Source organism: Phocoena sinus, chromosome 9 (assembly GCF_008692025.1).
Source record: "Phocoena sinus isolate mPhoSin1 chromosome 9, mPhoSin1.pri, whole genome shotgun sequence".
Taxonomy (NCBI): Eukaryota; Metazoa; Chordata; class Mammalia; order Artiodactyla; family Phocoenidae; genus Phocoena; species Phocoena sinus.
The window spans coordinates 28,270,612-28,298,544 of record NC_045771.1 but is presented as its reverse complement, the minus strand read 5'-3'; the positions used below and the strand labels follow the sequence as shown (position 1 = coordinate 28,298,544).

At 37.9% G+C, this 27,933-nt stretch overlaps 1 protein-coding gene across 11 annotated transcripts in view; it reads right to left on the bottom strand.

The window, feature by feature from the left end:
• CADPS2 (calcium dependent secretion activator 2) overlaps nucleotides 1–27,933 on the bottom strand; it is a 494,346-nt gene that overhangs the window by 246,392 nt on the left and 220,021 nt on the right. For all 11 annotated transcript variants that reach the window (XM_032643104.1, XM_032643102.1, XM_032643096.1 and 8 more), the window contains exon 7: nucleotides 16,892–17,003. In XM_032643104.1, coding sequence (XP_032498995.1) covers nucleotides 16,892–17,003 — 112 coding nt within the window. The remainder of the gene's footprint in view (nucleotides 1–16,891; nucleotides 17,004–27,933) is intronic.

Here is a 27,933-nt window from a genome sequence, read left to right as displayed (position 1 = left end):
ATGCGTATATTTCTAACAAATTTCAAGTTCCATATACCCAAATGATCAAGGATTACGTCTTCTATTTCAGTCTTCAAGAAAGACTTTGAAAGACATAGTCAAATCTGTCAAGATATTTTTCATGGCTCAATTAAAGACACTGGCCTTTACTAATCTTCATATATCACTTTTATTGCCTGTAAGTTCTCAATTTCATACTTCTCCGTGAGTGGAGCAATATAATCCATCACAGCTACATCTGTGTCTTTAAGACTTATCTAGACAGGAAAGCATTATTATTCTTGATCTATTCCCCTCAGCCATAAATTATGAATAGCAGTAACCTTTATATTTCCTCACCAATAAAGTTTCTATTAGAGGACACTGCATGAGTAGCTTTATCATGTTTCTTTTTACTAGTCTGGTTATAATAATGCCTGGCATTTCCAAAGAACTTTTCAACTCAGTGCCTCAAAGTGCTTTGTGAAATTTAAACTAATTCTCACATCACCCTTAATAGATAGGCATTGCTCTTGTGTAAATAACTTGACACTGAAGTTAAATGAATACCTAAGGGAAATTACTTCAAGATAACAATAGACACTTTCAATTTTACATACCCTCCCCAACACATTCCCTTCATAATTCCACATACATTATAATAACTAATTTAGCTTTGTTCTCATTCTTTGGTTATTAAGAACTGTAAGAACTCTTAGAGCCAAATCAATTTTGTTTCTGTCGATCCATACATAGGATGGTAGGATGGAAAGGAGGAAGTTATGTTAATGCCTAAACTTGGATTACTTCAGTTGCAGTCCTTAAACTGAAGACAATTATAGCAAAGTGTTCGGGAACTGATTAATTTACAGATAAGTGTTGGTATTTTTATTAAAAACCAACTGCCACCCTGAAGAGTGAACGTTGAATTATTATTCTTCATTTGAATAAGGAATCAAAGCAAGGTCTAATAATTACAAGCTAACAGTTTGCCAAAATGATAAGATTCAGGAAAACCTTCCCAATTTGTCATTCTATATGTATACAAACTAGTCAGAAATCCTTTAAAGAATAGAAAAGGAAGATAGGAGAGTAGGAGGTTAAGAATTCTTGGTGTTCCGTTTTCACATGCTCCAAAAAACTGCATGAAGTTAGAGAAATATGATAAGATGGAAGTAGTGGGGAATAAAGGTCAAGGGAGAGAGGTTCAGTGACCTGTTCATGCCATCTTGGCTATTACGGCAGAGTCAAGACCAGAATCAACATCTTACGGACGCAGGTTTCAAACTTTCAGTTTGTGATGCTCAACAACCAACTAATCTGAATGTTGGACCTTTGACCTAAAGACTTTATTTTTGACTCATACAATACATATTATAAAAACTAGCAGGGAATAAAGGTACTTAGCTTTTCAGTATCAGTGCTAGAGACAATAAAGGTGGATATTCCTAAGAGGCTTTGTATAGCTCCCAGATGCACAGGGACTTCTTAATGCAGTAACTAAAAGAAGTTAGTAATGGATGTCAGGATGTTCCAACCTGCTTCTTCTATATATTATAACTAGGAGATGGGCTGAACATCCTAGAACCTCACTCTTGCCACAGGATCCAAACCATGTATCATTCCACAATTGCTGTTTCAGCTTATCACTTGGTTAGGGAGCTCAGGTGTACAAACAAAAGTGACTCATTCTACTGTCTACGATAACTCTGCAAAGGAGGAATGAAACTGAAACTTCAGGAGATTGTTCATTTGTTCATTCATCCTTCCAACAATAATTGGACACGTATCACACGTCAGAAGCTGTTAGGTGCTGTTGCTGAAATAATATGTCCTGTGTCTTACCTTCAATGGGAAATGGAGATATAATATTGTAAGGCTCGTAAACTACATGTGAAGTGTTATAATATCATTTGAAGTTAGACTAAACATAAGCAACACTTAAAATAACAGTTACCAATAATAAGCAAAGAAGCAAAAATGGAACCATAAAAAATATTCAATTAGTCTAAAAGAGGGAAAAAAAGGAGGAAAAAGGAAATAAAGAACATATAAGACAGAAAAAACAGCTAAATGACAGATTTAATCATATCAGTAATCATATTAAAATACAGTTTAAATACTTATTGAAAGGCAGAGATTGTCAGATTGAATAAAAAATAAAGACCCAATCATATGCTGCTTCAATCAACATATTTTAAATGTAAAGAAACAAATAGATTAAAGGATGTAAAAAGATATAATAGGCTAACACTAGTTAAAAGAAAGCTGGGATAGCTAAGAAAAAGAAGATTTTAAACCAAAGTATATTACCAGGGATAAGGAAGTTATTTCATAGTAACAAAATGGTCAATTAATGAAGAGGAAATAGGAATCCTAAATATTTGTGCACCTAATAACATATTTTCAAAATACAAGCAGCAAAAAATGACAGAATAGATCCATAATTATACTCAGGTTAGTAACAGTCTCTCAAAAATTGCTTTTTAGGGCTTCCCTGCTGGTGCAGTGGTTGAGAGTCCACCTGCCGATGCAGGGGACACGGGTTCGTGCCCCGGTCTGGGAAGATCCCACATGCCGCGGAGCGGCTGGGCCGTGACCCGTGGCCGCTGAGCCTGCGCATCCGGAGCCTGTGCTCCGCAACTGGGGAGGCCACGGCAGTGGGAGGCCCGCGTACCGCAAAAAAAAAAAAATTGCTTTTTAGAAAGTAGATACAAAAATTCAGTAAGGATATGGAAATAACAGTAACTTGAACTATCTGACATGTATAAAACTCTACTGAACGAAAGAATATGCAGTCTTTTAAACTGTGAATGTGGAACATTCACAGGATAGAACCTATTATAGGCTATAAACTAAGCCTCAATAAATTTATAGAGGATCCAAGTCATATCAAGTATATTCTCTAAGACCAATAGACTGCAATTAGAAATTCATAACATAGAGAACTCCAAAAAAGCTCTCACATATGTGGAAACTAACACAGTTTTAATAACCCATGGGTCAAAGAAATCAAAATAAAACTTATAGAGTATTCTGAACAGGATGAAAATGAGAAAAAAATCTGTGGGATGCCACTAAGGCAATATTTAGGGAGGGTGGCACTTAGAGCACTAAATGTCTCTATTAGAAAAAAATAGATTTTTCTCAAATACATTGGCTTCAGCTTCAATAGAAAAAAGTATCATGAATTAAACTCAAAGTAAATAGAAGAAACAATAAGATCAGAGCCAAAATAGATTAATAAAAATTAGCAGAAGGAACTTTATCAACTTGATGAAGGGGGTCTACCAAAAACCTACAACTAATGTTATACTTAATGTTCAAAGACAATGTTTTTTCCTCAAGATCAAGAATAAGACTAGGATGTCCACTTTCACCACTTCTATTCAACACTGTATTGGACATTCTAATAAGTACAATAAGACAACCAAAATAAATAAATAAAACCATCTAGATTGGAAAGAAGAAGTAAAATTGTCTTTATTTGTAGACAACAATATTGTCAATGGAAAAACAATCAATCTACCGAGATACCAGTAGAACTAGTGAGTTTATCAAGGTTGCAGGATGTAAGATCAGTACAGAAAAGTCAACTACATTTCAATATACTAACAATATCTAAATTAAGAAAATTAAAACTAACAAAAATGATGCTATTTAAAAATAACAAAAATATGAAATACTCAGTGATAGATCTGGCAAAAGAAATGCAAGACCTGATCATTGAAAACTGTTAAGACATCACTATGGGAAATGAAATAAGACCTAAATAAATGGAGGGATATACTGTGTTCATGGGTCGGAAAACTCAACTTTGTTGACCAACTCCCAAACTGATCTACATATTCAATGCAGATTTCTTACATATGGCACCAAAAGTACAAGCCATAAAAGAAAAAAAATTGGACTTCATCCAAATTAAAAACTTCTGCTCTTTGAAACACACTGTTAACAGAATGAAAAGACAAGCCAAATTCTGGGAGAAAAATATTTACAAATCATAAACCTGATAAAAGATGTGTAAACAATATATTATGGTCTTTCCAAACTTAAGAATAAGAAAACAAGTAACCCAATTAAAAACCGGAAAAATGTCTGAACAGATTCTTCATCAAAGAAGAGGTACAAATGAAAAGTAAGCATGCAAAAAGACGTTAACATGATTAGTACTAGCTGTTACTGAAGTATAAACTAAAACCATAATGAAGTAACACTACACACCTATTACAAATAAGGAATTGGTACAGTGTGTACGTTGAATACTTGTTCTATCTGGGACTGAGGCAGCCCTCTATTTTTCTGAGGAAACTGAAATGTCAACTTCTGCTACTATATAATCACCCACATGGACCCATCATGGAGGATGCCTATTTATAACTTGCTCTTTTAGTGGTGAGAATGTAAGGAAATGCTTTCCTCTACCTCTACAGTAAGGATGCCAGCCAACTCCTCAGAGAAGGTCTGAGGGAGACTCACTGAGGAACAAGTGATGCACATTATCAAAGGCTCCTTTCCAAGAAAAGACTCAGGATGGTAGTAAGGTCCTCTCCTCTAACGCTTCACAGCATGTAATTAATGACCCAGATGTAATCGACTGCTGCTAGAAAATATATCTAGAAAGACTTCGCACCGTATATGAATGATCTCTGGCCCTTCACCTGTCTGTGGTCCCTTTCTTGTCACTGGCATGGCTTCTGAGATATGACAACAAAGGCTTGCGACAAATGGCTACATGAAAGGACTAAAGGAGGAAGGAGAGCTTTTCTGTGATTTTTAGTTTCAGAAAAGGTATACCACTTGTTAGAACTACAAAAATAAAAGTTTACTCTGTTTGAGGAGGTGAATTAGACATATATGAAATGCAAATGAATTTCCATTCCATTTTGCAGCAAATGATATTAACTTGCTGGCTAAAACAGCAGTCATTGAGTACCGGCTATTTCAATGAAATTGGACCTTAAAGTTTGCTTTCAAATTGAAGTAAAATGCCTATGATTATGATTTCACTAGCAGCTTCTTTAATGCTTTTTTGACTCATATATAGATGAATCAAATTTATATAATGCTGGAAAGTTTAATCCTCAAATATAAATTTTGTCTGAGTGAAGGGAAGGCCTAAAGTGATTTTTATGCATTTAACTCTATAATTATTTGTGAAAAATCAGAATTGTTAATTAGTCAATAAAACATCTGTAGTCTATTCCTGATCTATTACTTTGTATGTTGAAATAAGTTCTGTGATGACTCCCTATAAACCAGGCAATTAGAGACATGTTTTAAACTCTATAGGTCCTAACCAAGGTGCTTGAAAGATAATAGTACGTTTTAATGGAATAATCTATTGAGCAAGGCTAATTTATCTTAATATTTAAAATGTACCTGAAATTTCCATATATCAATATTTAAATGTGTAAAACACGCATAATGATTGTCACTCTGCATTATTAGCTATGAACATCTCCATATTAAGAAATGTTTACTAGAAGTACAGATGTTGAAATATTATTTAATCAAATGAGAAAAAAAGATGACGTTCTAGCTCCACTGCACCATAAAGGAAAATAGATTCTGATTTATACACTTCTCCAACCTCAGGGAGGCAGAAGAACCAGCACCTTCCTGTGTATACTGATGATGTGGTACCAAGGCCACAAACTTAGTGTGTATGAATAGACAATAGGTCCTTTTTCTAACAACTGTCAGAAAGAATGTCTTTACAGCAACACTCTAAAACTAAAAAGTTATTTGGGTAGAAACTTCAAAAATCCATTTTGGGGACTTCCCTGGTGGTACAGTGGTTAAGACTCTGCCTGCCAATGTAGGGAACACAGGATCGAGCCCTGGTCCAGGAAGATCCCACACGCTGCGAAGCAACTAAGCCCATGCACCCGCAAGCCACAACTACTGAGCCCATGGGTCACAACTACTGAAGCCTGCGCTCCTAGAGCCCGTGCTCGGCAACAAGAGAAGCCACCGCAATGAGAAGTCAGCACACTGCAACAAGGAGTAGCCCCCGCTTGCCGGAACTAGAGAAATCCTGCACGCAACAACGAAGACCCAATGCAGAGGAAAAAAAAATCCATTTTGGACTCAAGAACACCATTTGGCAGGTTAAATAGTACCCAGGAGTACATTAATTCATTCTGAAAGACTCAATGCAAACTGCATTGCTCACAAATAGATGTCTTGTGGGATCATTCAGATTTTTATATGGCTATGTTACAAAAGCCCCACTTTTAAATTTTTGCGGGGACAATTGATTATGATGAACTGTATAAGTTTGGGTGCTTAACTGGTCTACTATTTACCTGCTCGGACATACCCATAGTAAGAAAAATTCCCTGTTCTGTCTCGAGGTATTCCCTTAGCACCCGGTGGAGGGCTAGCCACCAACTTGGATGAAAAATCTCCATATGCCACCCCCCGTTTTCCCTAAATAGGTATTTGCATTTGCCATCTACAAACAAAATCTGCAGGCCAAGCATTTGCCAAAGAACATATCCTTTAAGTGCCTAATGCCGATTTAAATTTGAGCTATCATTTCACAGAACTATGTGCTACAACAGATCTTTTTTTTTACGTGTTACTAGTTCTCAACCCTGGCTGCACCTTAGTATCGGCGATACTATTTGTGCCAGTGCCTCTCAACCCTATATGCACATTATCAGCTCCTAAGAAGTGCTTAGAATTCTCTTTCCTGGGCTCACCCTAAACCAACTAAAAGTGTGAGCCCAGACCTTGAGTCTTTTCAAACACTCCCCGAAGCAGTTCTTATGTGAACATCAAGTTGAGATGCGCCATCACAAATGACAGTAATAAAAGCAGCCAGACAGTACCCTAATAAGATTCAAATCACTGTATAAAATGATATAAAATGACTATGCATGAACTGGCTTTAGCTTAAATAATATCCAGTTCCTGCTTTAAGTCATGAAATTAAATTGGTCCACACCAACACCAAGATTTGTAAAACAGTCACATTACTTCATCTCATCTATGAAACGTAGCATTTAATGATTGTTTTAGGGCAGAGACTTTGGGGTCAGAAAACTGGAGTTCAGATCAGGACTCTCGCAGTTGCTAACTGAGTGGTCTTAACCTCTGATTCTCACTCTTTAACTAAATATGGACTGCTACTAGCATCTTCAAAGAGGATTAAATGGGATATGTGAATAGTAAGCAGTAATAGCAACCAGTAAATCAATATAATGATAGAAAAGGAGAACAAGAAATGACAACACAGTTTGTATTTCAGACAAGGGGTCAGAGCTCCAGAGAGTAAATGCCTCCAGATCACGCTTAATAAAAGTCAGTGGAGTTAACCTTACTTAGTATGGAAAACTGATCTAATAAATCCTTCAGTGAGCTGCTTGGATGAGAATTATTATGATAGACCTGTTGAAGGAAACCTCCATAATGACTGAACCTGTAGTATCTTCAGTGATTTTTACCATTTAGAATATAAATAAGAAGCTTTATCTTCTATTGTACTAGGTTACTCTGGTACGCGGGCCTCTCACTGTTGTGGCCTCTCCCGTTGCGGAGCACAGGCTCCGGACGCGCAGGCTCAGCAGCCAGGGCTCACGGGTCCAGCCTCTCCGTGGCATGTGGGATCTTCCCAGACCGGGGCACAAACCCGTGTCCCCTGCATCGGCAGGCGGACTCTCAAGCACTGCGCCACCAGGGAAGCCCTGTACTAGGTTACTTTTAATGAAGTAATCACATATACATCCTTACTGAGATACGTTCTAAGGACAAAAAGAACTAGAAGGAAACACTGACCATTACTTGGTAAGTTCTTTGTTGGTTATGTATAGTACAGTATTTCTGGAACAATTTCGTATGTATTACAAGACAGAAAATAAGTAAACGTATCGATGCTGCTGGGAACCTGTAAACTCATGATTTTTAAAAAGTATATATTCCTTAACCATAAGTGATGATACACAGAACGTTGATTTCTAAATTCCATTATCACTAAAAAGAACCAGTGCTGATTATAGCCCTGGGATAGGGAGAGTACAAGCTGAGTCGATCAACATCTCAAGCTCCAAAAAACAAAGACTGATGGTATCAAGCTTAATTAACCTCACTAACACCATGAAAATCTACTACTGTATGCCTCCTGATATGATGCTATGGGGATCACAAAACATCACCTATGTAGGGTTCTTCCCAAAAATGTTTAGCTGAATCCAATCATGAAAAACCAGTAAGACAAATCCAGAAGGGAAAACATTCTACAAAATTAAACTCGTTAAAAATGTCATCATCAGGGCTTCCCTGGTGGCGCAGTGGTTGGGAGTCCACCTGCCGATGCAGGGGACACGGGTTCGTGCCCTGGTCCGGGAGGATCCCACATGCTGTGGAGCGGCTGGGCCTGTGAGCCATGGCCGCTGGGCCTGCGCGTTCGGAGCCTGTGCTCCACAATGCGAGAGGCCACAGCAGTGAGAGGCCCGCATAACGCAAAAAAAAAAAAAAAAAAAAAAAATCATCATCATAGACAACCCCCCCACCCCGCCCACCCAATATATGATCCTGAATTGTATTCTGGATTGGGGGGGGAATCCAGCTTTTACAGACATGCTAGGATAATTATGGGACTCTGAATGTTGACTATATATCACATACTAATATTCATCAATATTAAATTTCCTAGGTGCAATAATGGAATTGATGTAAGAAAATGTTTGTCTCTTAGAAAATATAAGCTGAAGCATTTTGGAAAAAAAATGCTGAAAAGCCTTTTTTATTACAAATCTTTTTAAAACTAAGCTTTACATTCTGAAATAATTTCAAAAATTTACAGAAAAGTTGCAAAAATATTATTGAAAGTTCCTGTATACCTCTCAGAGTTTCCCCCATAATTAACATGATACCATGGTACTTCTGCGAAAACCATGAAACATACATTGTTACATTACTCTTAACTAAACCCCAGATTCTATTTGGATCCCATGGGTTTTTCCATCAGTCTTCTCTATTCCAAGACCCAATCCAAGACACCAAATCGCATTTAGTTGTCATGTCTCCTTAGTCTCTTCTGATCTGTGTGTGACAGTTTCTGACTCTTGTTTTTATACCTAGACAGACTAGAAAAATACTAGCCAATTACCCTGTACAGTGTCCCCTAGTCTGGTTTTGTCTGATATTTTCATCATAATTAAACTGGGTTTAAGTTGGGGTTTTCAGAAAGAATATCACAGAGGTGAAACGTGCCGTTCTCATAACATCGTAACAGGAGTACATGATAGCTATGTGGCATCAATGGCAGTGTTAATCTTCATTACTTGGTTAAGGTAGTGTTTGCAGGTTACTGTTTTTCTCTTATATTGCTTAGGTGTACATTTCTCACCACTCCTTTCAGTGCAGTTATGTTGTACCTTGTAATACAACTAAGTTCATCTGTGTTAATCGGCATACATTAAAGTACATGCTTTATGATGTACAGTTCTTTTTGTTTATTGAAGTATGGTTGATTTACAATATTAAATTAGTTTCAGGTGTACAGCATAGTGGTTCAGTATTTTTACAGGTTATAAGTTATTACAAGAAAATGGCTAAAATTCCCTGTGCTATACAATATATCCTTCTTATCTATTTTATATCAATACATAATAATTTGTATCTCTTAATCCCATATCCCTATCTTGCCCCTCCCCAATTCCCTGTCTTTGCTGGTAGCCACTGGTTTGTTTCCTATGAGTTTGTTTCTGTTTTGCTATACCCGTTTGTTTTATTTTTTAGATTCCACATATGATTTCCTTTCTGAGTTCTTCATTGACCTTTTTTTTTTTTGTGGCTGCACTGGGTCTTTGTTGATGTGCGCAGGCTTTCTCTAGTTGCGGTGAGCAGGGGCTACTGTTTGTTGTGGCGCACAGGCTTCCCATTGCAGTGGCTTCTCTTGTTGCTGAGGACAGGCTCTAGGCGGGTGGGCTTCAACAGTTGCAGCACGCAGGCTCTAGAGCGCAGGCTCAGTAGTTTGGCACACGGGCTTAGCTGCTTCACAGCATGTGGGATCTTCCCAGACGAGGGATCGAACCCATGTCCCCTGCAGTGGCAGGTGGATTCTTAACCACTGCACCACTGGGGAAGTCCAATCCATTGTTTTTTAATAGCATGTTTTTTAAGTCTGAACGTCTTTGTTCTTTTCTCATTTGTTTTCTATAACTGACTTCGTTTCATACCATTGTGGTCCAAAAAAATGCTTGATATAATTTCCATCCTCTCAAATTTGTTTAGACTTGTTTTGTGGCCTAGCATATAATCTATCCTGGAGAATGTTTCATGTGCATGTGCATTTGAAAAGAATGTGTATTCTGTTTTTGGACGTAATGTCCTGTAAATATCTACTATGTCCAACTGGTTTATTGTGTCATTTAAAACCACTGTTGCCTTATCTTCTGTCTGGATGATCTGTCCATTGATGTCAGTGGGGTGTTAAAGTCCCCTATCATTATTGTATTACTGTCAATGTCTCCCTTTATGTGTTAGCATTTGCTTTGTATGTTTAGGTGCTCCTGTATTGGGTGCATACATGTTAATGAGAGTAATATTCTCCTCTTGTATCGAGCAATTTATCACTATATAATGCCCTTCTTTGTGGTTTGTTAAAGACTTTGTTTTAAAGCCTATTTTGTCTGATATGACTATTGCTACCCCCATTTTGTTTCCATATGTATGAAATATCTCTTTCCATTCCCTCACTTTCTGTCTGTGTGTCTTCAGCTGTGAAGCGAGTCTCTTGTATTATCCAAAGAGCCACCCTATGTCTTTTGATTGGAGTACTTAGTCCATGGACATTTAAAATAGCTATTGATAGGTACCTACTTATTGCCTTTTATTACTTGTTTTTCTGTTGTTTTTATAGCTCTTCCCTGTTCATTTCTTCTTGCTTCTTCCATTGTGGTTTGATTTTCCTTAGTAGTATGGTTGTGTTCCTTTTTCTTCATTGGTAGGTTTTCAATTTATGGTTACTGTGAGGTTCATGTATCTACTTGTTTTAAACCAGTAGTCATTTTAAGTTCAAACACACTCTAAAAGAGCCACATTTTTTACTCCCCTCCTCCGCACCATTTTTAATGTCATATTTTACATTTTCACACGTATCCCTTTTACAGTTGATTGTAGTTATAGTTGCTTTTACAATTTTTGTCTTTTAATCTTTGTACTGGCTTATGTAAGTGGTTGATCCTCAGTCCTTACTATATATTTGCCTTTCCTAGTGGGATTTTCCTTCTCCTATAGATTCCTATCTTTCCACTTAAAGACACTTTAACATTTTTTAGGATAGGCTTAGTACTGATGAACTCTTAGTTTCTGCTTGCCTGTGAAGTTCCTTTTGTATTCTAAATGATAATCTTGCTGGGTAGAGTATCCTAGGTTACAAGTTTTTCCCTTTCAGGATATTGAATATATCATGTCACTCCCTGCAAAGTTTCTGCAGAGAAGTCAGCTGATAGCCTTATGGGGATTCCCTTGTATTTGACTCTTCTTCTCTTGCTGCATTTATAATTCTTTATCTTTTGCCATTCTAATTATGATATATCTTGGTGTGGGTCTGTTTGAGGTCATCATGTTTGGAATCCTCTGTGCTTCTAATACCTGGATATTTATTTCCTTGCTCAGGTTTGGAAAGTTTTCAGCCATAGTTTCCTCAAATACGTTTTCAATCCCCTTCTCTCTTCTCCATTCTCGGACCCTTATAATGCAAGTATCGGTGGGCTTAATATTATCCCAGAGATCTCTTATTCTTATTTTTTAAAATTTGTTTTTCTTTTTGCTGCTCTGATTGGGTGATTTTCATTATTCTATCTTCCAGATCACTTACTCATTCTTCTGTATCATTCAGTGTGCTATTCATACCTTCTTGTGTGTTTTTTGTTTTTTTTTTTAATTTCAGGTATTGAATTCATTTCTGATTGGGTCTTTCTATTTTTTAACTTGTTAAAATTTTCACTGTGTATATCTATTCTTTTCCCTAATTTAGTTAACATTTTTATTACCAGTATTTTGAATTCTTTATCTGGCAAATTGTTTGTTTCAATTGCAAATTGTTGAGGTTTTCTCTTGCTCTTTCAATTGAGAGCAATCCCTCTACCTTCTCGTTTTGGTGAACTTTCTCTGCCTCTATGAATTTAGGTGAAACAGTTACCTATTGTGGTCCTGAAGGAGTATTCTTATGTGGGAGAGTCCCCATATAGACTGTGTCCAATGCCTTTGGTAGGACAGCTGGATTTGATGAGGATGCAAGTCATATCTTTCCTCAGGGTGTTCTGGCAGCTATGACCTTGGTAGGGGGTGGGGCCGGAGATGGAGGGGCTAGAGCCAGGTGTGAGGCAGGACCTCCCCTCTGCTCAGTGGCCAGCAACACCCTATTGGGGGGAGTGGTCTGATCCCAAGTTGCTGGAGCAGACTCCCTGAAGGTCAGGCCTGAGGTGGCTCTATTCCCTTTAAGTATGTGTTTATCCCTCTCCCTGCACTGGGGACCCTGGCCCCAGAGGGGGTAGTGCTGAAGCAAAGGGGGCCCTTGGGGGCTCTCTGCTCATGTCTGCCTCAGACAGAAGTCCAAGCTTTCTCTGCCATGCTGCCTGTGCAGGCACCCACAATAGTTTCCCTCGCTCTGCTCAGACACAGCCTCAGGTGCAAATCCCTCTGTCCCTAACAGCTGCTCACTCTCCCCAGCCTCTGCCACCCTCACCCTGTGGTGGAGCAACACTGCAGGGCAGGGGGGACCCACATGGACTCTGAGCATGTATGGGGGTGGTGAGCTGTGGTGGAGTGGCTGCCATAGAGATCTGGGCTGCTTTTGATGGGCTACTTAAGTAAGTGCCAACAATGGCCGCCACCCCCTCACCCAGGCTCTGCCCCAGTACCTGGCAGTTTCCGTGTCCCACAGTTGAGTCTTCTCCCCAGTCACGGCTGCCCAAGATCCCATGTCTTGGGAAACCTGGCAGCTGCTAGAGCAGCCCTCTCTTCACCCTGCCTTGGGGGGCAAGCTAGTGTGCTTGTGCTGCCCACAAGCCGAGTCCAGCGTTCCCAGAGCCCTCCTGTTAGCCCTCCTGTTCCCAGAGCCTCCAACCAGCCAAGGGGGTTCATGTCCCCTGTTTAGGACCCTGGGACTGGGGTGTCTAATCTGTGGCTCTCACTGCTCATTCCTCAGGGCAGGTGTCCAGCCGTGTATTCTCCCTTTTCCTCTAAGTTCCCTTCCAGGCACACAAGTCCCAACCTGATCGTTTTTCTTCCCTTCCTACCTGATTCTATGTGTATCTTTCTTACAGCCTTGGTTGTATAGGAGTACTTCTGCCAGTTTCCAGTTAGTTTTCAGTGAGGACGGTTCCACGTGTAGGTGTATTTCTGATGTGTTTATCAAACACATGTGAGTTCCACATTCTCTTACTCCTCCATCTTGATTGATCTCCTCCTGTGATGTACAGTTCTATGTGTTTAGGCAAATACATACATTCATATTTCCAATACCCAGTATCACACAGAAAAATTCCTTCACCTTGAAAGATCCCTGTACACCCCTTTTCAGCCAACCACTTCCCCCCCTGGGTCAATCCATGGCAAACACTCACCTGCTCTCTGTTTATATAATGTTGTCTTTTTTTAGAGCAAATCATACATTATGTAGTCTTTTGGGTCTGACTTCCTTCACTTGCATTTAAGTTTCATCTATGTTGTTGCATGAATTAGTAGTTCTTTCTTTTTTTTTTTAACTGCTGAATAGTATCCCACTCTATAGATGTACCACAATTTATCCATTACTCTGTTGAAGGACATGTTACTGCTTCCAGTTTTTTGCGATTATGAATAAAGCTGTTACAAACATTCACATGCAGGTTTTGTGTGGACATGAACTGTATAAACCCTTGGGTAAATACCTAGGAGGGCAGTTGATGGGCTATATGGTAAGTCTAAGTTTAACTTTATAAGAAACTGACAAGTTGTATTCCACAGTGGCTGTACAACTTTTCATTTCTGCCAGCAAAGATTAAGTTTGTTGATTTGAATCCTTGTCAGCTTTTGTTACTGTCAGTTTTCTTGTGTTATATCCATTTACTGTATCTTCTTGTGCTATACATCTATTTTAAAGGCCGTGTTACTCATCTTTCAAATACCGCACAAAATTTTAATTAAAAAACTTCACTAAACTAAGATCCCCAGATACAAGAGTTATATCATTTTAGACTACAAAGCTCAGATGATGTAAGGCCTTTTTCTTCAAATTAAAATGTTGTTACTGTTTCTAAGTATAAAAGTAGGTAAATATATAGAAAACATTACCAGTAGCTCTACCCTTCAGCGATGCCCACCATTCTCTTCTAATTTTCTTCAAATTGCACACATGTGGTCAGATTATAACACATCTAAAGACCCAAAGTGTAAACCAAGAAGGAGTCTGATATGTTTGAGGAACAGAAAGAAACATGAAGGAAGAATGATAGTAAGCAAGGAGGGTCTAATAGGAGATGAATTTGGAGAGAGATCAGTTCATGCAAAGCCGAGTTCTTCAATGTTGGTGTGTGTCCAAATTATGAGGCGGCCTTGTTAGAACAGATTGCAGCACCCCACCCCAAGTTTCTGTTCCAATAGATGTGCCTGAGAACTTGCATTTCTAACAATTTTCCAGGTGTTGCTGATGCTGCTTGTCCAGGGTCCCACTGTGACAACCCTTCTTGGGCCACACGACACTATGATGAGGAGTCTGATTCTTTGTTCCAAATAACTGAGAAGACAGTGGAAGATTTTAAGGACAGAATGATGTGATTCTGTTTTGAATTTTAAATAGGTCATAGTGGCTGAGATGTGAACGCTGGATCAGAAGGGACGAGATGACAAATGAGGAAGCAGTAAGCTGCCTATTACTAGTGAGAAATAATGATGTCTTGAATTACGGTCAAGGAAATGTTAAAGGGTGAACGTACTCAGTATAAATTTAAGAAAAAGCTGACAAAACTTGCAAACAGATTAATGGGTATTAGAGTCAAAGAAGAAGAAAAAAAGGGCATGCTGAGGTCACTTGCTTGACAATGGCCCCTCTGGAAGACTTGATGGGGTTGCTAATCAAAAGTTCTTATTTCAAAAATATTTAGTGTGAGATATCTGTTAATACACAATTAGAAATGCCAGGTAGGCAAGTTGAATATACAAATCTGAAGCTCCAGAAAACTAATTTAAAAATTGGAAGTTATTAACTCCAAAAAACATTTATAATCATGGAACCTACTGAGGTCATTAGCATAGATCTATGGATCTCAAGCAGGGGTGCTCCCAGGGGACAGTTGGCAACGTCTGGAGACATTTCTTACCATCTTTACTTAAGAGGGGACGAGACTATTGACTGGTCAGGAATGCTACCAAATATAAAATGCACAAGAGTGCTCCTAACAACGAAGAATTATCCTACTCAGAACATCAATAGTGCTGAGGTTGAGAGACTCTTATACAGATAGAAAAATTGTCTTTCATGTACCACAGGAACAGGGGAGCATGAGGTCTTTCTCAGATATACAACTGATTGGAAGATATACCACTCATGTACATAATTTAAAAATTGCTTTTATATAGATATCTATATCTATCTATCTGTCTAGAGAGCTAAAAAATAAATTAAAAATACCTTAAACTACATTATAGCTTTAGACTTAAAATGGCTGCTATCACACAGTGAAAAATAGTTACAATAAAGAAACAAGGTAAAATGAATGCAATAATAATTTAAATGAGAAACCCTGATTCACAAATCCATCAGACCACATGCAGTCTCTAGGGTTCTTCTCTTAGATTATGCCACCTGTATACCTTTGTTGAATGAATAAATGCACAAATATATAAGCACATGAATGCACAAACATTATGGTTTAGCTCTCTTAGGTATTAAGAAATACACATAACAGGGAAACAGAAGAGGAAATCTAGCATATGAATGCAGACTCACAATTTCTGGAGTGTGGGTATCGATTCACGAAATCCCTAGAAATGAAAAAACTTCAAAGGTGCAAAGGATACAGAAAAGGAGGAAGACTTGAAATGAACAGAAATCCCAACTTTAGGGGGAAAAAAATCCAACATACACACGAATCCTAGCATCCTTCAACACCTAGCATCACACCAGCTATCCATCATTACCAGAAATTTTCAAGTAAAATTTCTTAAGGCTTTATTTTCTGGAAAATATATATGAAAGCAGTGCTCAGGTCTGGGTAAAATAGATCCACATTACAGAAGATAACTTTATAGTCTACTCACTGGAACACATCTACCTCGTAAACAAAACTGCAGATAATCTTTCACAGAGAGGTGTTAAGATCACACATCTACCGTAATGTCAGAAGAAGCTGAGAGATACTGGATTAGAGGATAAATATATTATAGGTATGAGGAGGTGACTATAGGAAAAAAACAATTCTATGCTAAAAGGTGTGTGGCAAAGACCTTCTCACAGGGAAAATGACAGAGGTACAAGAGATAAATACAGTTGAGATATTCTGTAATCAATCTAATCACAACGAACATAAAGAGCAGATGACTTCAAATATAAAGAGGATGCTTGTAACCCACGGACAGAAATGTTTGAATTAGGGTTACCTTTCACCAAGAAGGACAAGTTGGCCTATACCATTCACTCATTGGCCAGTGGAGTACATGTGACAAGAATGACTCAGTCAGTGACTAGGACCTTATGTGTTCCCCTTAAACACCAAGGCCTATCACAATACTTTCTCCATTACAGCAATTATGTTTAGTAAATCAGAGCTGTAAGCTGGGCTCGTGGGAAATTACAAATAAACTATTAACGTACAAACAGAAGGTTTTACACACTGCATACTGGTCCACCTTAACTCTAAATCAAGAGAAGTTAAAATTGTGCTCTCTGGGAAACACGGAGCTGACCATAACTCACCCTTCCCAGTTCTTTATCTTCAAGGGCCAGGACCCCAGTGCTTTCCGTGAAGAGTTTTACTTTGACCACAGGCCGTGGATGAGTAGTGGTAAAATCTCCTTGGGTTCCCCACCTGCAATGAAGTAACAAAGATTCTCTTTGAAATGCAGCATTAATTTTGTTTTCCATGTAGATGTGTTTCCTTAGAAGGCAGATTAAGCAATGGAGAATCTTTCATGGCTCAGAGATTTTTATCTTTGCTTCTGTTTCTGACAGATGGCACAGTCAAGAAAGAAAATAACAATAAGCTTTACAGCTTGTAATAATTTTTCAGCTATTCTAAAAATTAGCACATTAGAGTACAAAACACAGTGTGCCATAAGAATTTAGGTTAAGGTAAAGCATTAAAGAATACATACATACAACTGAATCACTGTGCTGTACACTTAAAACTAACACAACACTGTAAATCAACTATACTTCAATTTTAAAAGAAAGGTAAAGCATTATAGATATAGCTATTGGAACCTATTTTATTAATTCAAACACAAATTACAACACAATTTTTATGGATGGCTGGGGAAAACTGAACGGTTTGAGTGTGTAAGAGGTCGTTTCTCAGAAATTATTTTTGCATGCTGAAGATTTCACACCATCTCTTCTTACAAAGTCTTCACTAATATTTTATTTATATTTTAAAAGTGGAGGTAATCATCTCATCCCTTACTTTATATGATTTTTTAAAGCTCCTGTCAAAAGGAAAGAAACAAGCACCATAAAAATAGGAGTGTTTTGCCATTAATTTCCCAGTACACTCTCCTAAGAATGAAGTAAGTCTGTCGATATCTGGCTTTTCAAATCATAACAAAATAACATGTTTCCTTGGCTTATCTTTTAATTAATAGCATCTCATCTTTACCACATACCAACTCATTCTAGTCTATTTACAAACTTAGATGGCACACACCTGATACTAAAAAATCTTATCAATGTTTCTCATAATTCTGAGATCAGACGTGATATTCAGCACAGCATAAAGAAAATACCACTGAGAAAAACAGACAAAGCAGGAAGAAAAAGAGAGATTTAATGAGATAAGATTCCTGTTAAAAATAAATAACCAAATAAAAATACCAATTTATTTAAAAAAAACAGTTTACCACATTCACGGCATTGTCTAAACTTTATTTTATGAACTTTATTCAGAAAGTTGAAATACAGAAAACTGAGGTAAGTATACCAAAAACTAAATAATCATGATGTCTTCTATCACAGCAGTTTTAATTTTTAACATTGTGATACATGTACAGTAAAAGCAGAGGCCATTTCAATGACTGAAGAAACCTGCATCAAGATGCAGTTTGTTCTTTTGAAATTAAAGTCATACTTCAGAGAGAAGGGAGAGATTCATTCAGGATGGAAAGCAACTTAATTTCTATTTTAGATTTCTAGAAACTGATTAGCAAAGAATCTTTTTGCCATTTCATAGAATTAAGATGGTCTGAGATAAAGTAGAGCTAAAATAGGAATAAAAATAAAATAGATTCAGAACCAAAATAAGGAAGGAGAGACCAATTCTTAATTTAGAGTGTGGAATCTTAAGCCTTCAATACAGTCAGCCGATCTGGATAACAACTCCGGAGTTGACGTCCATGACATACCCTTCTCTTTATTAAGTAACATGTGGTTAAATTTGGAAAACTAACTTTTGGAGACATTTTCTTATAACTGAAATCAATGATTTTTAGTAGTCATGTAGACACAGCCTAATAGTTTTCCACAGAATTTGCTGATCTTTTAAACTAAATTCTCTTCAGAAAAATTCTTTTGTGTATTAAATCAATGATATTTTGTCTCCTCTAATGTCAAAAATCCTTTGAAACTATTATTACAGTTTTAGATGATTATTTGAAATTCCTAATCTACTCCAATATGCAGTTCTCCAAAGAGAAAAATATTGACTGACCCTATTACTAACCATCACTGAGGGACTTGGTGAGTTTTGTCTTTTACCCTCATCCTCCTGTAATTTTACCTGAAGGAAGGGAAATGTGTTACCAATTCCACTTTTTTGGATACAATAAGACAAATAACATGGCATATGTAAAGAGCTGTGCTCACGCATGATCGCATGAACTTCTGGAAAACTGCCTACTAACTCAGATCCTTGACAAACAAGCATCTTCAACAACTGTTCTTCAATCTTTATTCACTGTGGTACGTCTCTCATTTATTCATTAAAACCATTTTATTGTGAACATCCTATATAAGTTGCCTAAAAGTGAGATACAATGTAAATAATAATAAAAAGGAAATCGATATTCCCACAGCTCAGGTTAAGATGGAAAATGTACCAGGACATTAGAAGAGCTGTTCAGGTCTGCAGTGGTCACATCTTCCCTCTCGCCCCTACTCCACACTACCACCAAAGTAGCTAGGATTTTGATTTTATGTTAATAATTCCCTAGAATTTCTTCTTTTTCTTTTTTTTTTTTTTTTTTTTTTTTTTTTTTTTTTTTTGCTGTATGCGGGCCTCTCACTGTGTGGCTTCTCCCATTGCGGAGCACAGGCTCCGGACGCGCAGGCTCAGCGGCCATGGCTCACAGGCCTAACCGCTCTGCGGCATTTGGGATCTTCCCGGACCGGGGCACAAACCCGCGTCCCCTGCTTTCTTCTTAAAGGGAATATTTTCAGCATTTTACCTCTGAGTGTGTCCTTCTTTGTCTCTTGTAATAGTCTTTGTTTTAAAGACTATTTTGTCTGATGTGAGAATTGCAACTCCAGCTTACTTTTGATTTCCATTTGCATGGAGTATCTTTTCCATCCCCTCATTTTCAGTCTGTATGTGTCCCTAGGTATGAAATGGGTCTCTTGTAGACAGCATATATACAGGTCTTGTCTCCGTATCCATTCAGCCAGTCTAGGTCTTTTGGTTGGAGCATTTAATCCATTTACATTTAAGGTAATTCTTGATATGTATGTTCCTATTACCATTTTCTGAATTGTTTTGGGTTTGTTTTTGGAGGTCTTTTCCTTCTCTTTTGTTTCCTGCCTAGAGAAATTCCTTTAGCATTTGTTGTAAAGCTGGTTTGGTGGTGAATTCTCTTAACTTTTGCTTGTCTGTAAAGGTTTTAATTTCTGTCAAATCTGAATGAGACCCTTGCTGGGTAGAGTAATCTTGGTTGCAGGTTTTTCCCTTTCATCACTTTAAATATGTCCTGCCACTCCCTTCTGGCTTGCAGAGTTTCTGCTGAAAGATCAGCTGTTAACCTTAACGGGGATTGCCCTGTATGTTATTTGTTGCTTTTTCCCTTGTTTGCTTTTTATACATTTTCTTTGTGTTTAATTTTTGAAAGTTTGATTAATATGTGTCTGGCGTGTTTAGGGAAGTTTTTAACTATAATCCTCTTCAAATATTTTCTCAGTCCCTTTTTCTCTTGTTCTTCTGGGATTGCTATAATTCAAATGTTGATGCATTTTTTATGTTGTCCCAGAGGTCTCTGAGACTGTCCTCAATTCTTTTCATTCTTTTTTGTTATCTTGCTCTGCGGTAGTTATTTCCACTATTTTATCTTCCAGGTCACTTATCCTTTCTTCTGCCTCAGTTTTTCTGCTATTGATTCCTTGTAGAGAATTTTTAATTTCATTTATTGTGCTGTTCATCACTGTTCGTTTACTCTTTAGTTCTTCTAGGTCCCTGTTAAACATTTCTTCTACTTTCTCCATTTTATTTCCAAGATTTTGGATCATCTTTACTATCGTTACTTTGAATTCTTTTTCAGGTAGACTGCCTATTTCCTCTTCATTTGGTTAGGCTGGTGGGTTTTTACCTAGTTCCTTCATCTGCTGCATATTTCTCTGTGTTCTCATTTTGCTTCACTTACTGTGTTTGGGGTCTCCTATTCTCAGGCTGCAGGTTCATAGTTCCCATTGTTTTTGGTGTCTGCCCCCAGTGGTTAAGTTTGGTTCAGTGGCTTGTGTAGGCTTCCTGGTGGAGGCGACTGGTGCCTGTGTTCTGGTGGGCAGGGCTGCATCTAGTGGTATGTTTTGCGGTGTCTGTGATCTTAGTATTATTTTAGGCAGCCTCTCTGCTAATGTCCCAGGGGTTCCTGTCCTGCTAGTTGTTTGGCATGGGGCATCCAGCACTGGAGCTTGCTGGCCATTGGCTGGAGCTGCGTCTTAGCGTTGAGATGGAGATCTCTGGGAGAGCTCTCACCGACTGATATTATGTGGGGCCGGGAGGTCTCTGGTGGACCAGCGTCCTGAACTCAGGTCTTCCACCTCAGAGGCTCAGGCCTGACACAAGGCCAGAGTACCAAGACCCCGTTAGCCACACAGCTCAGAACAAAAGGGAGAAAAACAAAAGAAAAAAGAATAAAAGAATAAAATAGAGTAAAAGTATTAAAAATAATAAAAGAAGAGAGCAAACAAACCAACAAACAAATCCACCAATGATAACAAGCGCTAAAAACTATACTAAGATGAACATAAAAATCAGAAACAAGTCAGTCACAGACAGCAATCCCCAGGTCTACAGTTGCTCCCAAAGTCCACCTCCTCAATTTGAGATGATTCGTTGTCTATTCAGGTATTCCACAGATGCAGGGTACATCAACTTGACTGTGGAGATTTAATCCACTCCTGAGGCTGCTGGGAGAAATTTCCCTTTCTCTTCTGTGTTCGCACAGCTCCTGGGGTTCAGCTTTGGTTTTGGCTCTGCCTCTGTGTGTAGGTCGCCTGAGTGCATCTGTTCTTCACTCAGACAGGAGGGGTTTAAAGGAGCAGCTGATTCGGGGGCTCCGGCTCACTCAGGCTGGGGGAGGGAGGAGTACAGTAGTTATAATTGGAATGTGGGGAGAGCCTGCGGCGGCGGAGGCTGGCACGACTTTCCACCAGCCTGAGGCGCGCCGTGTGTTCTCTCGGGGAAATTGTCCCTGGATCATGGGACCCTGGCAGTGGCGGGCTGCACAGGCTACCGGGGGTGTGTGTGTGGATAATGACCTGTGCTTGCACACAGGCTTCTTGGTGGCTTCAGCAGCGTCAGCGTTCCATGCCCTTCTCTGGGGTCCAAGCTGATAGCCGCGGCTCGTGCGCCCATCTCTGGAACTCATTTAGGCGGTGTTCTGCCTTCTGTGGGCAGACAGGGAAAGAATCCTCTCTCCTCATGTACCCTGAAACAACGGTCTCTTGCCTCTTAGGCAGCTCCAGACTTTTTCCCAGACTCCCTCCCAGCTAGCTGTGGTGTATTAGCCCCCTTCAGGCTGTGTTCACGCAGCCAACCCCAGTCCTCTCCCTGCGTTCTGACCGAAGCCCGAGCCTCAGCTCCCAGCCCCCGCCCGCCCCAGCGGGTGAGCAGACAAGCCTCCCGGGCTGGTGAGTGCCGGTCGGCCGATCCTCTGTCCGGGAATCTCCCCGCTTTGCCCTCCGCACCCCTGTGGTTGCGCTCTCCTCCGCGGCTCCGAAGCTTCCCCCCCGCCGCCACCCGCAGTCTCCGCCCGTGGAAGGGGCTTCCTAGTGTGTGGAAACTTTTCCTCCTTCACAGCTCCTCCCAGAGGTACAGATCCCGTCCCTATTCTTTTGTCTCTGTTTATTCTTTTTTCTTTTGCCCTACCCAGGTACGTGGGGAGTTTCTTGCCTTTTGGGAAGTCTGAGGTCTTCTGCCAGCGTTCAGTAGGTGTTCTGTGGGAGTTGTTCCACATATAGATGTATTTTTGATGTATCTGTGGGGATAAATGTGATCTCCACATCTTACTCCTCCACCATGTTGAAGGTCTCTTCTCTACTGTGCTATTTAAATCTATTTTATCCTTGATGATCTTTGGTATCCCTTATATAGCAAGGTGTAAGTATCGAGGTCTACCACCAAAATTGAAATTTTTGTCAATTTCCCTTTGTATTTTTGTCAACTTTTGGTGTCCTTTTTGGTGATGTAAAGTGTTCAATAGTAACCATGCCCTTTAAGTATGAACAGTTTATTTTTTCACGATCCCAAGGTCATGATTACTTTTCAACCATCAGACTTTTGTAAAATTAGAGAACTAACACTATGCTAGGAATGGTGATACGGTACAGACAAGCTTAGAGAAGTCAGACAAGGAATCTAATCAATATATTCCAAGTAGAGACAGGAATTTATTAGAAAACAAAGAGTTAAAATTTATGAGAAGTCATTAGTAATCTACAACTTGGAAGGGAATCCAGGGTATCCATTCTCAAAACCAGTATGCCAATGAAGGCAGAAAATAGATGAATATCAGAGGCCTGATAGGCAATCCACAAGAGTACATTTACCTACAAACAAGGTCCAGGAATTCTGTATGTAGAGTATGGATTGCTAATGGCCAACTCCTGTGAAATGAGGAAAGCTTAAACAACATGCTTTCAGGCAGGGAGAAGCTGAGGCACAAGGATACTGGCAGATCCTAACTAACAGCTAGAGGTCTAAGTTTTTACGGACATTTGACAAAAATGTGCAATTTTAAAGGGTGCAGGACTATAAATATGGTGACACTTAACAGTCCTTATATATTCCAACATTCTAGGATACAAGCAGACTGGCATCACCTTGATAATTTCTCCTCTGAAAAATAAGTTAAAAAGATATGTACGGTTAAAACACGCTTATGAATTCTGTAACGAATGAATTAAAAACCAAAGTCTCCCTCCCCCCCCCCCACCAAAAAAGTCAGGGAAGAAAGGAAAACGATAATAGGCCTATCTTCAATATTCACCAGGATATTTCCTGGTTTTCTACTTAATTGGCATGTTTAAACACTTTCAGGAATTAATACTAGTTATCATCTTACTATTTTCTCTGTATTATGTGATGAAAGAATACACTACCCTTGCTGTCAATGTGTTTTGATTCAAAATACATTGCCTTTTTCTACATCTATGAATGTATTATTTATGAGGATTAAGACTTCCAATGCAAATCTTCCAATCAATAAGATATCTACAAAGCACCTGCAGGACTTCGTGGCTATGAAAACAGGGTAGTTCGTATACAACTGAAATAACTGACATTACTTATGCATTTGCTAATAAATAAAGTATGCCGGAAATTTGTATCAGGAGCCAAAATATATGTTCAATTTATTCACCCAGTAAGACTATTTCTAGGAATTTATCCTAACAAAATAATCACGTGTAATAAAAAAGTATAAGCAGGAACATATTCCCTATAGCATTAGGTACAATAGCAAAAGCAAGCAACTTAAATGTCTAATATTAGGGGAAGGATTATGTAAATTATATGGCACACAATGGAGTATTTTGCTGCTACCTATGACAGTTATGAAGGTGATGTACAACCATGCATGATGTATTAAAAAAAAGAGAAAAAAAGAGGGGACACAAAACTGAATCAGGGCCTTTTATTCATTCAAAAAAAATTGATGAGTATCTTGTGTGTGCCAGACATATTCTAGTGTCAGCAACCAAAGTCTAGCCTCTTGAAACATATTTTAACAGAAGATTATAGACAATAAACATTTTTATTATTCTATTCTGTTACGTATCTCTCTCCACCCTTGCCCTGCATTCTTAACAGCTAGATACCTCCCATGGCCTCAGAGAAGTTAGAGAACTAGATTTATATTGTGATCGGAAAGAATTCTCAGAAGTTAATAGCCTATTTGTTTTAAAGTATGTTGAAAACCATGAGCAGTACAACAGTTATGTCAAAAACCATTCAAATCCCTTAACTCAAAATTCTTATTCATTGTGACCACATAATGCACCATGATTACAGAAGCTAAGAACTTAAAAGCAGTCTCAGTCTATATTCCTCATTATAACCAGCAGTAACGACTGAAAGATATATGTAACTCAAAAAATTATTTCATCCATCGTCTATCTCTTCATTGTTTTATCTAGCCAACTATGTGACTGGTATTGGGAAAGGTAGTGGGCATTCAAAAAAAATCAAGACAACAGATCCTGTACTAAGTAAACTCATAGTAGTAGGGGAGACAGACATATAAACTCAAATATAAACAATAAACTAAATCATACAGAACTGAACAGGGCTCTAAATTGTACTTTTAAATTACTTTTGAGGTCTAGCACTTTCTCTTTATTAGTCATCTGCATTTCTGACTTGCCTTTTTATTACCATGGTCCATTTCTTTCTTAGCAGGCTTTCTATCAATTGGTGATTTTTAAAAACTCTTTGTAAGATAGACATTAACTGTTTCCATACATATGGCAAATATTGTCACACTTGGTTATTTTCTATTTAACTCATATATGACTTTGAAATTGGGATTCACATATATACACTACTATATATAAAACACATAATAAGGACCTACTGTATAGCACAGGGAACGCTACTCAATACTCTGTAATGGCCTATATGGGAAAAGAATCTAAAAAAGAATGGCTCTACATATATATGTATAACTTATTCGCGTTGCTGTACACCTGAAACTAACACAACATTGTAAATCAACTATACTCCAATAAAAATTTTTAAAAAATAAGTTTTAAAAATGTATAGTTTAAAAGTATTAGGTAGCTAATTCTATCAATTTGATTTATAGTCTCTGATGTTGACATCCAAATTTAAAAGTTTCTTCTTAACCAAAGATTATATGAATATTAACCTATATTTCTTTCACACATTTCCACTCTTTAAATCGTCAAATTGTCTGAAATTTAGTAGTGATATTAAATTTCAGTTTCACTTTTCCTTTTATCCCAATCTCATTTGGTTTAAAAGTCAAATACATTTACTATTATATAAACTTGAGGTTGGTTTTGAATTTTCTGTCCTAAATATCTATCTCCTGAGCTGTGCTATTCTGTTTTAATTATTACAGCTTCATAAGATATCTGTTAGAACAAAAAAAAACAGACATTTTCAAATTATACTTCTATTCAAGAAAAAGGGAGGTCTCCATGAACTAAAATCTGTTCTGATATTTCTTGGTGAAGACTTTTTTTTCTTCTTCTATGTAGGTCTTACGCATTCCTTGTTGAACTCATTTCACAGTACAGTTGACCCTTGAACAATATGGGGGTTAATCCCCATATAAGTTACAGTTGACCTCTGTATCCGCATCTCCTCTCCATCTACAGATTCAACCGACCACTTACTGTGCAGTACTGTAGGATTTACTGTTGAAAAATATCCACATGTAAGTGGACCTATGCAGTTCACACCCATGTTGTTCAAGGGTCAACTGTATTTCTTATTTTGCAATTCTACGGAATCTATTTCCTTTATACTGTCTGACTATTGCAGTTATATAGGAAATTTACAAACCCTTTTTTTCAAATGATAGTTTTGCTTTATTTCCAATCTAGTGACTGCTTTTTAAAATAAAGTCTTCACTAAATTACCTTTAATTCTATTACAAAAGTTGAGTTATTAAAATGATCAAAACTCAGTGACATAATTCAAATACATCACTAATTTTATAATAAAAACATTAAATAAGGATCCAACTACAGAGGTAGAGATCAGTCTTTAAAGAATCACATATAATTCTTAAGATCTTCCATGCTGCAATTACTTAACCAAACAATCCAACTATAGATAAGTTATCATTTTCATAATTTAGGCATTTTAAGATTAAAATGATGCAACATTCATCCAACAATCTTTGCCTAAATAAAAGTTTCCATTGATAAACATCCAAACATCAGATATTTGGTAGCACTGACTTAGATACTCTCTTGGAAAGTAGAAAACATTTCCAAGTTTTCTGCAATTGATTTCAAATAGGTCTGAGGTCTCTTTCTGCTGTACTACAGGTAATTTGCCCAAGAAACTAGATTTGGATTCGCCCAATTCATGATGAACAGTCAGGATTGTCTTGAGTTATTTTCAATTATTCATATTTGGTGACAAGGTAGTTGGGCATTCTTCACAAGCTCCAAGGACCAAGAAGGAATAAGATGCTTGAGAATGGGATGCAGTGAGTTCATGAGGAAGGCCTGATGGTATGTTGTACCCACAAGAGTTTCAAAGAGTTATCATCCACAGACATGTGCCTTCTTGGGGACTGGATGCCAGGGCAGTTTGCCTGGTTGACTGAGGGCAAACAGCTGTGTCTCTGCTTATGCAGCTGTCTTTATGCAGGTGAGCTCTAGCATGCTTTACTTACATAAAGAAACCTATACCCCTTGCCTGAATCTGTTGGTATATTTCTGTCAGCCATTGTCCCACTCATCATGGCCATGAGTATTCTAAAATCACTCTGAAATAGATGTGTGTGTAAAATAGGTACATTAATAGGACGTATAAAATATACCAAGCAGATACAAGACCTCACTATTACAAATACACAGGACTATATTTTTAATTGAATTATTTTAAATGGGGATTAATTTAAAAAGCATTACAAATAGCCTGATTATTAATTACATGAATATAAATTAAATAAGAAAACACTGAAAGCATTTTAAAAATTGTTAAGCACTGTATAAATCCTTTAAAATAGAGCACTTGATTAATATGAGCAAGTAATAAGACAGTTTCATGGAAAGCTCTTTTTAAACAGAAGACATTTTTGGAAGAACAGATCTTCAAATTTAAAAAGTTCAACATTTCTAAGTCATTTCCCAGGGCCCAAGTGTTTCAGAGTTTTATCCAAAACTGATAGACTTAAGCCAAAGATTAATGGAAGAATGGTGAAGATAACTACATTTTCATGGGAATTTGGATGACTGGTGATGTCATTTACCCGTCAAAACTATGGTCAAAACTATGAGAGGGACTTATTTGAAAAATTTAACTGATTACAATAGGCTGCTGGAAACTCAGGTCTGGACTTTTGCTAAAACGCTGCAAATGAAGATACGGATTTGAGAATTATTAACATAGAGATGGTAGAAGTTATGACAATGAATGAGCTTGTGAAAGGTGCCCGTTAAAACTCAATGATAATGGGGACCTGTATCTTACAAGTCTAGGTCCATATATGTATCCATATGCTTGTGTGTGTACCTAAGTGCATACTTATTTCTAACAATTTAAATTGTTCCATAACTTGTACTTTAACACTACGTATTCTTTATGCATCAGTACGTGGATTTACACAATTTTTAAGACT